General features: G+C 40.3%; 1 protein-coding gene across 5 annotated transcripts in view; it reads left to right on the top strand.

Annotated features, from left to right (window-relative positions):
* The window catches only part of Fshr (follicle stimulating hormone receptor), a 201,506-nt gene that overhangs the window by 165,642 nt on the left and 17,010 nt on the right, over positions 1–18,854 (top strand). For 3 of the 5 annotated variants that reach the window (XM_021186441.2, XM_085832743.1, XM_085832741.1), the window contains exons 5-8: positions 11,174–11,245; positions 12,843–12,920; positions 18,454–18,522; positions 18,632–18,706. In XM_021186441.2, coding sequence (XP_021042100.2) covers positions 11,174–11,245; positions 12,843–12,920; positions 18,454–18,522; positions 18,632–18,706 — 294 coding nt within the window. The remainder of the gene's footprint in view (positions 1–11,173; positions 11,246–12,842; positions 12,921–18,453; positions 18,523–18,631; positions 18,707–18,854) is intronic. The other 2 variants (XM_021186442.2, XM_085832742.1) reach the window with 1 other exon arrangement.

The following is an 18,854-nucleotide window of genomic DNA, read 5'->3' on the forward strand; positions in this document are numbered from 1 at the left end:
AAAAAACAGTGCTAAGAGAGCAGATGAAGTTTACTTATAAAGCTAGTAAGTAAGCTTGCCCTAGATAAAGAAAAGAAATCATCTAGCTCTTAAAGCTAAACCAAGACATCTACCCAGATCCTCTGGGGCCCGTCAGTTCCTTTGAGACAATGCTACATGCCCTTATCCAAACCAGAAGCTCACTTCTGAGCTTCTACTGAGGTACTGGGTCAGACAGCATCTAGCCACATAGGGCTAAACTCTTGGAAGTGTTGCTCTTGGACTAATAAAATCCCTTGTGTTTACTGCAGATTCTTGTTTCCATGAAGATTAATATTTGAGTTGAATATGGAATTTAGATGGTCCCTGTTTTGAAGGTAAAAAAAAAATGGGATGGCAGGAAATGAGACCCTCTGGATATCTCCTATAATTTTTTATGCACAGTCATTTTACTGAGAGAAAGTAGGATTCTGCAAGTCAGTCTATTAGTTGGAGATCCTCAGAGCTACGGTCACTATCCTTGATTCTAGGGTCCTATTTATTGTATTAAGCATCTTGTAGGTTTTTCCATCTAACACTAAGATTCTGTGATACTGAACCCAGACAAATCTTTTTACAGTGATTCAGAAAGCATACATCAAAATCTTTCATCACATTGATTTCTGATATACAAACTCCCCAGCTAATAAAGATTTGTAGTTAAAACAAAACTCTGTATCAGCAACCTCCATAATTAATGGCTTCTTTTTGGATACACTTGGTCCTTTTTTGCATATTATACATCTGCTAGCTCACTCACTTGTTAACATTTATTTCCAAGTCCAAATTAGTAGTTGTAAACAGTTGGTAGCATCCCCTCTCTCCCTAAGTCAAATTCCCTAAAGCACTGGATGGAACGTTCTATCCATAGCCTGAACTACATCCATTCCTCATGTCCTAAGCTGGCAGAGAGCTGATTTACATAGCCTCAGAGTTGCTCATTCTATACTAAGTCAGACTGGGAATAGACTATAAAGAAATATATGACAGTTGGTATAAGTGAAATCAAGAATGTCTTATATTTCTGGACATTCTATACCTGGTTTGGTGGACTGAGTATTTTCCCCCAGTGTAGCTTTTCAGTTACCCCACTGGCTTGGCCTACTTTGTACTATGAAGTCTTGAGATGAACAGACCATGAAGCCTCAGTTCTTCTCCTTCTACTATACACAACAGGCTTCCTATATTTTTCCATCAAGCCTACACTACTCTATGAACTGTCAAGAGTTCTGAAGATATAGCCTCCTCCTTCCTTTTTATACCTTCTTCTACTTCCCACCCCACATGTCCCCTCCCTTTAACTCTTGTCCCAACTGTACACACTACAGTACAGAGCTCAGACCTCTAGTTGTTTGTCCTTCCTGGGTTAGTCCTCACTGAGTGTTCCAGCTCACTATGCTTTGCTTTCCCCAGTCCTTTGAACTGTTGAGACGTTAATGAGCAATAACAAATATTTTAGCACTATTCCATTCCTTGAATAGTCTACCTGTGTGAATCTTAATTCGCTCCACTTTCAAATTCTCTAAAGCCAAGACATTGTCTCTGGCTTTCTGTCTGGTATATAATGAAGCTACTGGGAGGATGATACTTATACCAGTACAGGATGAATAGACTCCATAAACCTAAGGGAAAGGAAAAAAAAACAGGAATCCATGAGTGCTATTACAGACAAATGAAAGTGTCCATGACGCAATGCTGTGGATTGGTTCTAATGCTATTTGTGTTAACTAGGCTCCCAAAACTACATGGGAACCTGCATGCCAGCCTGTAAAACACTGAGGGTCCCTGCCCTCATCTGGCTTTGATTGTTGAATAAAGTTGCCTGTGGCCAATGGCTGGGCAGGTAGACAGAGGCAGGACTTTAGATTTCTCCAGCAAGAGAACCATGGGAAGAAGGAGGATTTAGTATCGTGCTAGGGAAGCAGGAGGATCAGGCAGGAGAGCTGCACAAGAAAGAGTAACAATCATGGAAGAGCTGGGCAAGAGCTGCCCTAAGGAGACCCTTCCTGATTGGGTCTGGGGTAGCAGAGATAGAATATAGATTTTAGTAAGTAATAAATCAGGAGTATTGGAGAGGAGACATTAGCAACGTGGAAGGTTGGGAGTGGCCCAGTCATTGAGCTGCTTAGAGCATATTAAAAATAAGGTTTTGTGTGTGTGTGTGTGTGTGTGTGTGTGTGTGTGTGTGTGCATGTATGTGTCTTTCATTCAAGAATCCACAACACAGGAGCAGGATTGAGAAGTGTGTGCACCCACCAGGGAGTTTAGAGCAGATTAATTTACTAAGCAGCAATGCAACGGATTCAGAGTCCCAGGATGATGTGTTTATGAAAGGCAAGTCTATGGGCCTGCAGCTGTAAAAGTGAGTATGACTTCCATCAAATGCAGAACCCCACTAAGTTTACTCCGAAAGGACAGACAATTTTATTATTGCACCCTAAAGATTTAGGGCAAACGAGATAGAAAGGCACTAACACCAGCTCAGGAAGTGAAACTGGCTATGGGAGTGGGGAACTCCAAGCCAGTTACTTTCCATTGAAAGACTCATTTGCAGACCTTAACTTTGTTGACATTTCATTCTCAGGGCTTTAACTGTTCCAAAAGATAAAGCATAGTTGAGTGAATAAAAATAATTTTGCAACGATCATTTGACCAAGTCAAACCCAATAGAGACACAGAGCTCCTAGGTGATTAACCAATTCCAGACTCTTTCAGATGTAAATTTATTGATCAAAGAGGGAAAGATGAATTGAAAACTAAGTGTTCATCAGAACTCCATTTCTGGCCTTGGCTTGGGGTTATAGAGAATCTTAGCTACAGAGTTATAACCAATACTCCATCCAGCTAGATGGCCACTAGATCTTTTTAAGCATCTTTAAGACAACACTATTGGAATAGTTTTAGCCATTTTCCCTGTGTATTTTCTTTCCTATAGAGACAAAAGATTTCAATGTGCTTCTGTGCATGTCTGTAGATGCTCTGTTACCTGGGTACGGGAGCTCACTCTGTTGACATTAGCTAAATGTTTTACTCTTATCCAGCCTTCATTGGAAGAGTGTGATTCCTCCCTCCTTCAATGACACAAAACTCATAATCATCCGTAACTGCTAATGCCATGTCAAATCATGTACTCTATGCATGCAGGTTCTACACAGTTTCTCAGACTCCGACCGCTCAAAGCATATTACCTTCCTAAAAGCTTGCTGGTGACACATGCCTTTAATCCCAGTACTCAAAAGGTAAAGACAGGGCTATCTCTGTGAATTTGAGGCCAGCCTGGTCTACAGGGTGAGTCCGAGGACAGAGGACTGCATAGTGAATCCCTATATTAGAAACAAACAAAGAAAGGTTGGCAAGAATCAAGCATAGTGTATGTTCCAATCAGGGTAGAAATGTTAAATTTCCAGGACAAACACAGATATGCCTTTATACCATTCATACTGTGGTTAAATAATATTTTCTTTAATTTTTTTAATTTTATTTTATATTAATGTATGAGTATTTTACCTACATGTATGTGTACGTACCACATATTTGCCCTGGGCCTACAGAACCCAAGAGTGGCCTCAAATTACCAGAAAGTGGCATTTCAGACCATTGTGAATAATTTCGGGGTACTGGGAATCAAACCCAGGTCCTCTTCTAAGAGCAGCCAGTAGTCTTAACCACTGAACTGTCTCTCTGGGCACTGTTAGGAATTTTAATGAACCACTAAAAATGAAAATTGCTAGATAAGATGCAATTGTTCTGGAGTAAATCAGGGGATCTAATTTGCTTTTTTTTTTAAACTTTAACAACATATCTTTTGCTTATTTTTGATAATTCCACACATATAAACAATAAATCCTGATCATATGCATCACAAATTCCCCCTTCTCACTGCCCCCAGACGCCCCTACACATCCTTCTCACCCTTTCAAGTGAGACTTAAAATTAATAATATAGTACATCCAATTCGATATTGCCTATTGGAATGTTGAGTACGTTTGTTCTAGAGTAAGTTCACAGGTACAACATGCATGTAACATCCAGAAGACCTCATTTCAGACACTCCTTTAGCTCTTACATTCCTTCACCTCCCTCTTCCATGTTCCCTGAGCCTTGGTGGAAGTGAAGTTGATACTGATGTATATTTAGGGCTGAGCACTTAACAGTCACTTATTTTCCATTCTTTGTCCAGATCTGAGTCTCTTCATGAACTGCTCAACAATCTAGAGAGAAGGTTTTCTGACCAAGGTCGACAGTCACACTAATATAGGGGTGTATGCATAAATATCTGGAAGGCAGTTATGAGCATGTCCTTCAGCAAAATAACAGTAGTAGTTTCTTTTCTAGGTCCAATGACCTCCTGAGACATGGGCTTTTGTCCAAGTTATAGTACTCTACCTAAATTCCTGCCTGTAAACCAAATCTCAAATTCAATCTAAAAACAATTGGCTACCTCCATCAACTTGGTGCCACTATTGCATTAGTAAGAACATCTTATCTGAATGACTATGCAGGTATACCATGTCAGATTTTCTCCACCAGTGGTATACATAGCATCTCCCAGATCTGTGAAAGCTAGCCAGCAGGGAGAAGGTTTTCAAGGCAAGGGCTGGATTTCTCTACAACCTGCCATGGAGATGAAAGGTGTAGGGTCTTTAGTAATAGGGTCTCACCATATACTTATGGCAAGCAACCAAAAGCAATGGGAATAGCAATGGGAATAGCTTTTGTGTGTTATTTTTGGCACCTTTGAGGCCAATAACCTTTAAGATTGTATTATTTACCTGGCCATGAGATTTTCATTTAAAAGCCTATGACTTTTAAATGAAGCATTGTCCATGCATGTAAGGTAGCTCTTAGGGGCCCTATTTAGACCTGTAGACAGGTCTTCTCTCTGAGGAAATTATATTTGAAACTGAATTCTGAAGTGTCAATTGGCCTGGTTGGAAAAAAAAAAATGGAGCCCTCCTGAGGAAGTATATGCAAATAACTCAAAGTAGGGAGGAGCAGAAAGAGACACACTGGGCTTGAAGCCCACTGATGAAGCAACATGAGTCAGACAGAAGAGTTCATAGTACAGATATAAATTTCACCCTGGGTCTTATGGGAAATAATAAACCTTTCACAGCGAGGGCGCAAAGCAATCTGGTTTATGTGTCTTAGAAGAATGTGCTGCATGTTGCACAGAGAACAGATTGGGAAGGAACAAGATAAACTGTGAGGCCAAAAGGAAACTATTTAATAAAGCCAGGGAAAGGTAGCAACTGTTTTAGAACGGTGTCAAATGGAGGTGGACAAAATTGCTCAAGATAACATTTCGGAATTAAAATCTAAGAATGTTTTGAAATGGTCTGGCTATTGGACTATAGAAAGAAGCAGCCAATTTTTAACAGTTCTCCAATGAATGGCTGATAGATGCCAACGTACTTCTTGGAAAAGAATCCTAGGGGAAATGTTTGATGGAGGTGACTGTCGGGGGACAAATTCAGCTATTACAATGGAGCATTCTGGAGGATGTAGGGAGTAAGATCTCATTCCTGGCAGATTAGGGTGGTCAGACTACAGGTATGAACCCTGAACTCCCAATAATCCCAATCAGAAAGCCACTGGAAACAAAATCTACTTGGCTGGAACTATTGAAGAAGAAGACTCTGCAAACTAATAGAGGAAGGGAAGAAAACAGGGCAAATGAAAGTGATCAAGCAAAGGAGCACAAATGAGTGTGACATAACTGAAATGGAAGAGAGAGACTTCTAGCCTCCCCTAGCCTTAAGCAGGCTGGCTCAGACCTTGTTGCCACTGAGAATGATACCACCTAGGGTGGAGTCTTTCCCATCTAGATGGCTCTATTGTTCTGCACTGTTCTTCTGCAAGACACTGCTACCTGCTGAGAGGCTGAGAGATTCCTGAGAGATTCTTAAGACAACAGGCAACCCAGTGATTGACACCTTCTTGCCAAACTACTGCTTTCAGACAAATTGCTAACAGGCTGGCAACTGGCATCGAAAGTGGATCTGCAGGAGATGGGCTTTCCCCCTATGTAAGCACAGATTTTTAGCAAACATTTGGGCATTTTTTATATAATATTTTTTATTAGATATTTTCTTTATATACATTTCAAATGCTATCCTGAAAGTTCCCTATGCCCTCCCCCTGCCTTGCTCCCCTACCCACCTACTCCCACTTCTTGGCCCTGACATTCCCCTGTACTGGGGCATATAAAGTTTGCAATACCAAGGGGCTCTGGTATAGCTGTCTCGTATGAGGCTTAGTATAGAACAGATGATGGACATTTGAATGAAATGGTTAACATATAAAAATCTCCTTACCCAATCACAAAAGAAGTCACTTGATATGCACTCACTGATAAGTGGGTATTAGTCCAGAAACTTAGAATACCCAAGATACAATTTGCAAAACACAAGAAAATCAAGAAGGAAGATCAATGTGTGGATACTTCATTCCTCCTTAGAATAGGGAACGAAATATCCTTGGAAGGAGTTACAGAGACAAATTTTGGAGCTAATACGAAAGGATGGAACATCTAGAGACTACCTCACCAGGGGATCCATCTCATAATCAGCCACCAAACGCAGACTATTGCATATACCAGCAAGATTTTGCTGAAAGGACCCTAATATAGCTGTTTCGTGTGAGGCTATGCCAGTGCCTCGCAAATTCAGAAGTGGATACTCACAGTCAGCTATTGGATGGAACACAGGGCCTCCAATGGAGGAGCTAGAGAAAGTACCCAAGGAGCTGAAGGGGTCTGCAACCCTATAGGTGGATCAACAATATGAACTAACCAGTACCCCCAGAGTTCTTGTCTTTAGCTGCATATTAGTTGTCCATCACTGGAAAGAGAGGGCCCTTGGTATTGCAAACATTGAGCTTTAATCAGCATTTGTCTTGGCCTCTTTATTTCTCACTATCTATTCTCTTTTAGCCCCAGCCTGCTTTTCAGGAGGACCCGGTTCATGTGGCCACGGGCGGCCACAGAAACTGACAAAGAGAAAGGCATGCTCTGGAAAGGTCTTCACAAAATATGAACTTGAATGTTCACTAGATTTAGTACTTGGTAGGCTGGTGGGTTTGGGACACATCGTAGTTTGGAATGAAGATGTGTAGGGTGTCTAATCAGATTGGAGCAGATTGGACCATATAAATGAGATAAGAGGCAATGAAATAGTATTGCAGATATTACTTTCTGAAAGTTTTGCTGAGAAAGAAGGAAGAGACACAAGGCTAGACCTGAATTGAAGGTCAGGGAGAAGACAACTACCTATCAATCTAGGCAGAATGTGAAACTCAGTGCAAGTTGGTGTCTGGTTTGACCTAGGGTCTCCAAAAATTCCTAAGCAAGAGATTACATATGACTGCTTTATGTACACATACAAACGCAGAAAAAGGAAATGGATGACTGAAAAGAAAAGAATGAGGGAAGTGGGGACTTCAAAGCAAGCGCGTATTATCAGGGCCAGGACTGGTGGTGCATCTCTACCGTCCAGGCTACTCCGAGGGTTAAGGAAGAGAACGACAGTTCCAAGTCCTTTCAGGACTATGATACAAGTTCAGAGTCAGTCTGAGCAACTTAGAGAGGCACCGCCTCAAAACAGAAAGTGAAAAACTGTTCAGGGTATAACTAGTTGGGTGGACACTTGTGTAGTATGTATGAGCCCCTAGGATAAAGATCAAGTGCTATACAACGAAAAAGCATTAATTTTCAGCAAAAAAAAAAAAATGCTTTGTCAACCCACTGTCTTCAAACCTATATGTAGTAGTAGACAGCCAGACAATTTGAGCTCACCCATGTAAGATACATGTAAAATATATTTAGAATTGTTCATAAAAAACAAAGAGGGGGATTCCAGACCAGCCAGGAATTCGCTACTGCAGGGTTAAGTCCCAATCATTTCTGGATTTGTCAAGGGTTCAGAATGGCTTGACAAGATTCTCTACATGCATATCATAAAAGTGGCCTAGAAATCCCAGACAATAAAATGAAAGCTACTCAGTATAGCTGAAGCAAGCATCTGCCACATTAAATTTAACAGCAGCCTATTGCTGTAGCAACAGCTAGAGTAAAAGTTGGCCCAAGAGAAGGTGAAATGACAAAGTCGCCTATGATAGGATGCCTACCATGATGTCCACAGTCCACACATTTTCTGGCCTGTAGTGATAAACCAGCTTGTATCCAGTTCATGCAGGAGTTCATATGCAGATTCCTGTGATTTCTAGCCTCTGGACCTCCCAGCCTCTGTTGAAGACTAATTACCCCCAAATAGCAGTGATACCTGACAAGCAAATCAACCAAATTAGAGTTTTGATATATTCCTGGTGACAGAAACTAGAAATGTTTGAGAAACATCATGCAATTGACCTGGTATTTTATGAGCACAGGCTGCATTCCAAACCTACACACAGAGGAAGATTGTCAGAAAATATTAAATATAGTCACTGCTCTGATGTCTCATTAGGAGAATACTGAAAGAACATCATGGGAAGAGATCTAAAAATAGAAAAGGCTAGATCTGATGAAATACGATTGCAGTAAATTGTGGGTCTTTAAAGTCACAGCATTGTTCCCAACAGCTTTGACTCAGGGGTTATTGGGGAGCAATGGCTTATGTTATTTTAGTGGAAACTCCCTGTGTCAAATACTAACAGATGCTAACGCTGGGCCATGGGGTGATTTTTACTCTCTTCTGTACATGTCTTTGTAGATTTTTCGCAAGTCTCATAATAAATACATATATTACTTTGGTATAAAAAGAATATAGGCACTTTTTAAATGACCAAAGTATGTAGAGTGACTGGCACTCTCACACATTGCTGGTTGAGTGCAAAATGGTACACTTGTTTACTTAAAAAAATTGCTAAGCTGTTTTCTGTTTAAATATGTGCTTGCAATCTGACCCAGAAATTACACTCCAAGGCATTTACCCAAGAAAAAGAAAAACCTATCCCTCTTCCCTCTCTCTTACTCTGTGTGTGCATGTGTGTGTGTGTGTCTGTGTGTGTGTGTGTACTTTCTTTCTCTTTCTTGCTCAACAAACAAACAACAACCATGAACAAATGTTTAAAGCACCTTTTATATGTGTATAATATACCATATGAACATTAATACATTTAACCAATATCTTTCTACAAGAAAACCCTGAAACTGCAATTGGGTAATTGAGAAATAAATTGTGAATTATTCAAAGAAGAAATTCTATTTAACAACAACAACAAAACGGAACTACTGAAACACACAACATGGGAGGATTTCAAATATATCACATCTTGGAAGTATTAAAAGAAAAGCCAGCCAGACTCAAAAGTTATTTGTTCTATGATTCTATTTTGGAAAATAGAGCCTTTGGAAAAAATATATATCGCACAGAAAACTAATGGGTGGTTATTAGGATCTGGAGGTTAGGAAGGGGTTAAATGCAATAGGAACCCATAGGGGACCGGGACAATGGCATCAAGTTTTATCTGGTTGTGGCCTCTACACACTTACTTTCACTCGTTGACCTTAATGTCAAAATGTTTATTTCTCTATATGGAAAATGGATTTTGAAACAGGACTTCACTATGGAACCCTGACCAACCACAAATAGCAATTCCACAGGGATTCTAGGCCTACACCGTCATATCCAGCTTTTAATTTTAAAATAAAAATTAATGTCATAACAAACCCTCAAAAAGAGTATGTGAACGGCCCATTAGTCCAGGAAAAAAGTAGGAGATTTTGTTGGAAGTCTAAAAAGAAAAGCTGATCAGAATGAGTTCTACTTGCAATGTTAGGAGCCAAGTGGGAACACAGCCTCAGAGAACCATTCCAACAATCCATAGACAAGATTAACTGACTTTCTCAATAAAAACATGGGGAACAAAATGCCAAAACTGAGTCCAGAGATTTGGTCCTTCACAATGATGTATATGTCAATAGGGTTCTTCCTGATGGGCGTGACAAGGACCAACTATGACTTTGCTAAGCCGGACACAGAAGGAAATGGAGGTCGAGCTATACTAGAGGGTTTTGAGCAACTTACAGTAGGAAATCTGAAAAAAAAAATAAAATGGTGTGCCTGATGGTTTTCATGAGTCACTAGACAATTAGCAACCACTTCTACCAAAATGTCACCTGGCTTAATTAAGGTACAGCTGGACATCACGACTTCATCTAGCATTTCCTCTTATTTGCTTTCTACTCCAGAGAACCATCTATGGTATGTTAAGAGATACCTATGCGAAACTCACTGGGTTTTCATAAATGTCTAATCTGAAAGTGGGGTATCTATAACATGGTACTAACTTTTACCACTAGGAACTATGAATCCCTTCCGTCCCTGCACACCATTCCTTCAGAGCAATAACTCTGATACATGTGCTGTAGAACTCCTAAATCAGGTCCTTGCGATTACAAAAACTGCACCAGTAGCAGTGGCCAACACCATTACTCATGCTGGTGCTATCTTCCTCCTCCCCTTCTTCACGTTTCCTGTCTCAGATGCTCTGAACCCATAGTGTCCATTACATTAGTCATCAGCTGCTTTCATCGCAGAGTCTCAGGCTTTAATTCCCAAGGAAGCTGAACACTGGGTAGGATCAAGGGAAGATCTGCTATCATCAGATGTAGGGATTTTTAAACTATCTCTCTGCTCATGAAAACTTATCTCCAAACACCTGCAACCACTTTCTAATTGACCCTATTTTTTTAGATCACTTATATACCCTGAAATCAACGAGTATGTACTCTGACACAGTAACCCCAAAAGAAATTCTTTAAAAGGGAAAATACTAGTTCTCCAAGAAGTATACCAAGGCTGGAAAATGGAGTAACTAGGCCAATGTTATCTCATTTTAAGTCATTTCTGAATGCTGATAACTTATTCATATTCAAAATTAAATCAGTATATGAATGATAGTAGAATATCAATGCCTTGTAAAAAGAAGTGTATATTTCTTTGCTCTAAGGAATCAATAGCCTTCTAGCTCCTGGTGAGATTTTTTAAAACAAAAAGCAGATAATAAAAGTATAATCTATATTGTGAGAGCTCTGATAGTGTTTTTTGACAGTCCATAATTGGTATTTTGAACTTGGAAAGTTCAGCCTCTGACAGATGTTTTCATGACAGCTTCATCTCTGCTCACTCTCACTTTGTCTCAATCTCTCTAGGTTAATATCCAACACAGGCATTAAACACTTGCCAGCCGTTCACAAGATCCAGTCTCTCCAAAAGGTTCTATTGTAAGTTTTTATTAATAGGATGTCAATCAGCGCTCCATCTTCATAACAAATGTGAGATAGACTTACAAAGAGACAATGATTATCTTAGTTTACACTTCCCCAAATTTTAGTTTGTGTTTGGTTGGTCCCTGACTTTGAGCTTACTATAGCCTTCTGTTCTTCTCTTTTTACTATGGTCTCTAATATCCATCACAGTACATTTTCCAAATGCATGTCTCTAGGTGAGAGAGGAAGGAAGACAGTCAGCAAGAGGGGCCGTCAAAGTTCAGTTTAAATGAAGTTTACAGGTTCTGAATTAACTATTATCCACAAACAAACTTAGAACCAAACCATCAAGTTTTCTATACATGGATACTTAACATATGTGGAGCTTACATGGAGGCCCTCTTCAACTCCAGATTCCTCCACCATTTGTGTTTAATCTCAGCACACAGAAAGGGGGCGGGGGTAAGAAAGAAAAAAGAAACAAAGAGGGGTGGGAGAGGGAGGGAGGAACAGGAGGGGAGGGGAGGGGAGGGGAGGGGAGGGGAGGGGAGGGGAGGGGAGGGGAGGGGAGGGGAGGGGAGGGGAGGGGAGGGGAGGGAAGAAAAATGTTATTTCCAATAGGGAACCTGTGAGAATCTGAACAAACCCCAAAGGAAAGGGCCAGAGTGGGTTTTAAGCAGCTGAGGATATAGGACAGAGAATCTTCTAGACTTCTTGAATTTTTTCCATCTATTAGCTCTTCTGCTGTTATATGTTCACCAAACCTGGTAGGTCAGTCTGATGGAAGGATAAGTAAAACAAACAGAGAAAAAATTTTCCGTATCTTTTAACATGGGAAGAAAAATAAAATCAATAATTTTTTCTGTGGTTCAAGTAAAAGGATAGGAAAAAAAAACCACAATATATAAGAAAAAGGAAAAAGGCCTGAGGGATAACTCAGATGTAAGTGATAAGTTTATAAGTTCAAGGGCCTGAATTTGACACCCCTAACCCCTACATTTTAAAAGCCAATCATGTACTACCATGCTTAGAGTTCCAGCACTAAGGAGGTAGAGGCAGGATACTTGGGATTTGCTGGCCAGCTAACATGGCCTACTAGTCTATTTCTAAGCCAAAGGCAGATGGTGTCTCAAGAGAAAAGTTAGTGGTACTCACAGAATGACCTGATACTGTCCTCTGACAGCACACACATTCAGAGAAAGCACTGGAAGAATGAGAAAGGAGAAGACACAAATAAAATGAACAGAGGGGTCTGTCCGTAGGTACCAAGTCAGCTTCTGTGTCTATCTTATTGAGCAGAGACCAACTACTGTAGAAACAAGGCCAATAAAGAGCTGTACTGAGAAGAAACTCAACACAGTGACCTCTTCTCAGGAATCCTCCAAAGAGAAAAGGTCCTATGGCTTTACAATTTCTTCTTTGGGAAGAACTAGCACAATACAGATAAGCAGACCATTTGTTGCCCAAACTTTGAGCTCTTATCCTCGGAACAAAAACTCTATCAAAATGTTACTCCAGCTGCAGATCACTTGGTGTCAGCAGACTGAATGTGGGGAAATTGCACAGGTGGAGTGCACCACAAACATCTAATTTGTCTGCTCTCTCTTCTTAGAGACATTCAAGATAACATAAACATCCACATCATTGCCAGGAACTCCTTCATGGGACTGAGCTTTGAAAGTGTAATTCTGTAAGTAAGTGGGCAAACTAACCCATAGCCTAACACTCGGTCCTTCACTAATCTCTGTCTTTCTCACAATGGGCTAACTCTTTGTGTGTTTGTTTAACACTGGCATCTCCCCATTTATATCATTCTATGGTTTCTGTGTTTCCTCTCATTTCTACATCTCTGAATCTCAACATAGAGTCACGTTAATAATTCATGATTCCGTAGTGTGATTCAAGTATTTAAAATGGCTCTTTGATGGATGGTCTCCCGTGATACAGCATCTGCTCCAAAGGACAAAATAGCTTGTGTGTCAATAAAGCTGATTATTGCATGGCAAGGCTTCTGTTGCCAAAAGGGAACAATGAGGAGTGAGGTGGACTTGAGAAATATGGCCCCATCCTCAGTCCTCATAATCACAGACCCATGCTGAGCATGCAAAGAGTCTCCATTGCTCAGAATAATCACCTGTGCTCATGAGCTCTCCTTCATCTTTCGGGATTCTGGGGAAGGTTTTGTTTGTTTGTTTGTTTGTTTGTTTGTTTGTTTGTTTGTTTTTCCATTTTTATTTGATATTTCTTTACATATCAAATGTTATCCCAGTTCCTAGTTTCCTCTTCTAAAACCTCCTCTCCTCCTCACCAACTCACCCACTACCACTTCCAGGCACTGGCATTACCCTATACTGGGACACAGAACCTTCACAGGACCAAGGGCGTCTCCTCTCACTGATGACTGATTAGGCCATCCTCTGCTACATATGCAGCTAGAGCCATGAGTACTCTTTGGTTGGTGGTTTGGTCCCAGGGCGCTCTGGGGATGCTGGTTAGTTCATATTAATGTTCCTCCTATGGGGATGCAAACCCCTTCAGCTCCTTGGGTCCTTTCTCTAGCTCCTTCATTGGGGACCCTGTGCTCCGTCCAATGGATGGCTGTGACCATCCATTTCTGTTTGTCAGGCACTGGCAGAGCCTCTTAGGAGACAGCTGTATCAGGCTCCTGTTAGCAAGCCCTTGTTCGCATCCACAATAGTGTCTGGTTTTGGTGGTTGTTTACGAGATGGATCCCCAGGAAGGGCAGTCTCTGGATAGTGATTCTTTTAATCTCTGCTTCACACTTTGTCTCTATAACTCCTTCCATGGGTAATTTGTTCCCCCTTCTAAGAAGGATCAAAGTACCCACACTTTGTTCTTCCTTCTTCTTGAGTTTCATGTGTTTTGCAAATTGTATTTTGGGTATTCTGAGATTCTGGGCTAATATCCACACTTATCAGTTAGTGCATATCATGTGTGTTCTTTTGTGATTGGGTTATCTCACTCAGGATGATATCCTCCAGATACATCCATTTGTCTAAAAATTTCATAAATTCATTGTTTTTAATAGCTGAGTAGTACTCCACTGTGTAAATGTACCACATTTTCTGTATCCATTCCTCTGGTGAGGGACATCTGGGTTCTTTCCAGCGTCTTGCTATTATAAATAAGGCTGCTATGAACATAGTGGAGCATGTGTCCTTATTACATGTTGGAGCATCTTCTCGGTATATGCTCAGGAGTGGTATTGCTGGGTCCTCCAGTAGTACTATATCCAATTTTCTGAGGAACCCCCAAACTGATTTCCAGAATGGTTGTACCAGTTTGCAATCCCACCAACAATGGAGGAGTGTTCCTCTTTCTCTACATCCATGCCAGCATCTGCTGTCACCTGAGTTTTCGATCTTAGCCAAACCAGAGATACTGAAAATTATAGAGGAGAAAGTGGGGAAGAGACTCAAACATATGGGCACAGGGGAAAAATTCCTGAACAGGACACCAATAGCTTTTGCTGTAAGATCAAGAATTGACAAATGGGACCTCACAAAATTGCAAAGCTTCTCTAAGGCAAAGGATACTGTCCATAAGACAAAAAGACAACCAACAGATCTGATAGAGGGTTAATATTCAATATATACAAAGAACTCAAGAAGTTAGGCTATAGAGAACCAAATAACCCTATTAAAAATGAGGTACAGAGCTAAACAAAAAATTCTCAACTGAGGAATACCACCAAATGGCTGAGAAGTACCTAAAAAAAATGTTCATCATCCTTAGTCATCAGGAAAATGCATATCTGGGGAAGTTCTTAAATGCACTAGGTGTAACTAACAAATGACTTTCTAATCCTCTCTGTTAGTAGCCACTTCTCGGGATAGCAAAGAAACTAGGTTATGAACTACCAATGATTCCCAGGATTCATGCAACTTAGATGCACACAAACTAACAGTTGGGGACTGTCTGATTGCAATTATACCTTAAGAAGCGAACTCCTGCTTCCTGTTTCACAAATTGTCATGAATTCATTTCACAGTGTGATTTCTCATGATTCTGTTTTTAAATGACCTTTATTGTATGCATTCTGCCAAGAGCAGCAAACCCCATACAGATCTTGTCTGCTCTTCACCATTTTGTTTATGGCTGCTATGTGATTCCATACCCCCACACTTCTCAAGAGAGTATACTTTTCTCTTGGGAGTCAACATTTTTTCAGACATATCTCTGAAAGGTAAGTTCACACTTGTGAAGACAATATCTACTTTCTTACTTTGTCTGCTCCTTAATCCATAGATAATAGAGTAAAAGTCTCTTACTCAATGCAGCTTTGAGTTTCCAGTTGTTCTTAAGCTGGGTAGTATCTTTAATACTGGGATGTTTTCTCCTAAGAGGGCCATCTAACACACTCAGGGGGAATGTAAGAACATGATGTTGAGCACTCGAAACCTCTATATCTCATCACATCTTCTGAAACTTCTGAAGTTCCATTCTAAAGACAAATGTAAATATTTATTTGTTCTAAACATCTTAAAGTGATCAGGCCCTTGGCTACTGACTCAAAACTGAGCTGCAAAAAACCATTTTGTAGGACCTCTGAACTCTTTCTCACGCACTGCTGGGTGAGAAAGCAGAGGAGCTGCTGGGGAAAGCACCTACTGTCGGCCCTCCTGAAGAATGCCTAATTCAGAGGACCAGAGATCAAGTTATATTTGCGACAATTGTTCCTAGCAGGCTTTGGCCTCAGGAGAGGATTATATCATTCATGTTTTCTCTCTTGCTAGGTTGCCTCCCATCTAGTTTGCCCATCTGTCATGAGTCTTAATGAGCAAGGCCTCATGTGTCCAGTCCCTCAGAGAAGTCTCTGTTGAGTGAGCATGCCATTTGACTCTAGGGACAAAACAAGACTTAGGAAAGTTCAAGGGATTTTGCTTTAGCAGAACAATCACACAGATGGTGGTTATTCTCATCATCATCACAAACACCATCACTGTCACTGGGTCTTAAAGGGAATTCCCTGTCGTAAAAGACTAGGAACTAAGCCTAATGGTATAGACCTACAATGCCAGTGATTCAGGAGGCTAAGACAGGAAGATTGTATGTTCAACTGTATATCTTGAAATTTAAATATAGACATATTTAAATATAAATATGTATTGAACAGAAATATAGAAATAAAGATATATGTATATATACACATATATACATACACACACTAAGCAATAACAATAATTTGGAAAATTGCCTAATATATAGCTATGGATATGGATAGATATAGATAAAGATGGCAGAGGATATATCCCAGAAGTAGAAAACATGTTTAGCATGATCAAGGCCTTGAATTCACCACAAAACACCCAAAGAAAGAGATTAGGGGTGCACTTTATAGCTGTTGGTATCTCTGTGTTGATAGTTGAAGAGTTCAACAGTTCAATATGAAGCCAAGGGAAAGGGTTCTGGCATAATTTGATTCTGTGTAATGATACACTATTGACATAAAAAAATAGCCATCCCTTCCTATACGATGTGACCTGCTAATCAAGAAAACTATAAGTACAATGAATGGACTACTTTGAATACAATAATTATTATAATCTATATATACAGCAATGTCTTTTCATGGGACAATTTTGTGCAGTAAAGATTAATTGTCTAGTCTATAGGTAAACAGGTAGAGCCTATACAGGCCTACAGAGTCCTGGGCAAAGATTCAGAATCAGGCAACTAAAGTGCATAAGTCAATGTCAGCTTCTAACTAAGAATGGCTTCTACAATTGACATATATTATAAAAGTTTTTTTTTTACTTAACTACTATATTTTGTATTTTTCCAATAAAATTTGTGACCTTATTTTATGGGAACCTATATAAAGCAAATGACATCTTTAATATTGCCTCTTGGTCCATAAATTAGAGAAATTTTGTTGACACTTGTAGTTTATGTCCAACAGCCATGGATAAACAGGTTAGAAATTGCTGCCCCAGGGACTGTCACCATTCTGGACATGATGTCCACAGTCTAAATGTTTCTGTGAGAGACCTTTCAGGTAGTGGTGGTAGAGAGTGGGGGCTGGTGAGAAAGGTGGAGTGCATGGTCACTTCTTTGTCAGGAGAAGCCTCCTTTTGGAAAAGCATAATGTTTAAAAAGATAAACTTTTCTTCTAAGTTTGTTAGCTCAGTGACTTTTAGAAAGAGGGGATAGAAAGGTATATAGTTGTCTACCTGTGATTTTTTTTGGAATTGTCTTCTAGCTTCTCAACACAGCCTAAGGAGTATTTGGAGCCCCCCAACCTACCCCCATAGCTTCTGTGTCAGCTCTGGGAACGGGGCTGCTAGTAAGCCGCCAAGCCTGGCAGGAAGACTGGCTACACATAAAAAGAGCAAGTAGTTCAAGGCTCAGAACTGCCTCTCCTGACAGTGAAGTTGTTTCATTTATAAATCCACTCAAGAGGAGAACAGGGCACAACTGATATCCTGAGGTGTCCTGAGGTACCCCTGTCCAAGCAAGCCTGGTTCTCAGCCATCTTAGTAAAATGAGCACAACTGAGTACATCAATCCCACCTCCCGGAGTTCAGCAGTGGCCACTCACTCAAGCTCATCCTGACATAGCCCACAGTCACTGTAATTGATTTCTCATCCTCTCTGCCATAACCCACAGCCTCTTCCACACACCTCCAATAACCAGGGTCCCATGGGTCACTGGAGATGTTCAAGTTGTCTGACAACTTAATTAGATCACTTTGATGACAGCTAGTCCTGCTGCTGTGGGTGAGCATGGGTGAAGAGCATAAAGCCTCAGAGAAAGGTGAACAAAATCATCCTGTCTCTGTCTTAGAAATATGTGTTCAATAATTATTATTTCCATCCTTCAAGTCAGGTAAGATCTTTGATCTTCCTATAAAATTTTCTCTGGACGTGGGCAGAGTGCACAAAATTCTTATAGGTATACAATCCAGACGGTGTACCTTTTTAAAAACTAAATTTAATTTATTCATTCCTCTACATGAAGCCCAGTTATTCCCGAGAATAGATAATATACATACATAATGCAAAATTCAAAACTGACAAAAAAGGTTACATAGCGATAAACCAGTATCATTTGCCCGCCCATTTCATCTCTGAGCTTAAGGGTTGCATCTTATTTATGCCACTAACTATGCTGTCTGGCCCTGCTCCAGTACTTCCAATTACAAACCCCTTGTATTGTCTGCATCTGACATTATTAAGTTTTTAATGGGCTTTTATTTCAGATGGCTGAATAAGAATGGGATCCAAGAAATACACAACTGTGCATTCAACGGAACCCAGCTAGATGAACTGTAAGTAGTCCTGACTGCTCTCCCAGGCCATTTAGAGGGAAATGGCTCTTACAACAGGGATATTTATGTGGCTTTCTTTTTCTTATTCTTTCTCCAACTCCATCCCCAGGAATCTAAGCGATAACAATAATTTGGAAGAATTGCCTGATGATGTTTTCCAGGGAGCCTCTGGGCCAGTCATTTTGTGAGTAACTTCGTCTGTTTTCATGCAGAAGAGCTCAGATTATATGAGTTAGAAGTCAACTTTCTCCACCTTGAAGAAACTTCCAAGACAGGGCAGTCAAACAAGGTCAATTTTGATTTGTTGATACCTACAAAGATTTGTGGGGACA

Source organism: Mus caroli, unplaced genomic scaffold, assembly GCF_978045245.1.
Source record: "Mus caroli unplaced genomic scaffold, Mus_caroli_1 scaffold_18, whole genome shotgun sequence".
Taxonomy (NCBI): Eukaryota; Metazoa; Chordata; class Mammalia; order Rodentia; family Muridae; genus Mus; species Mus caroli.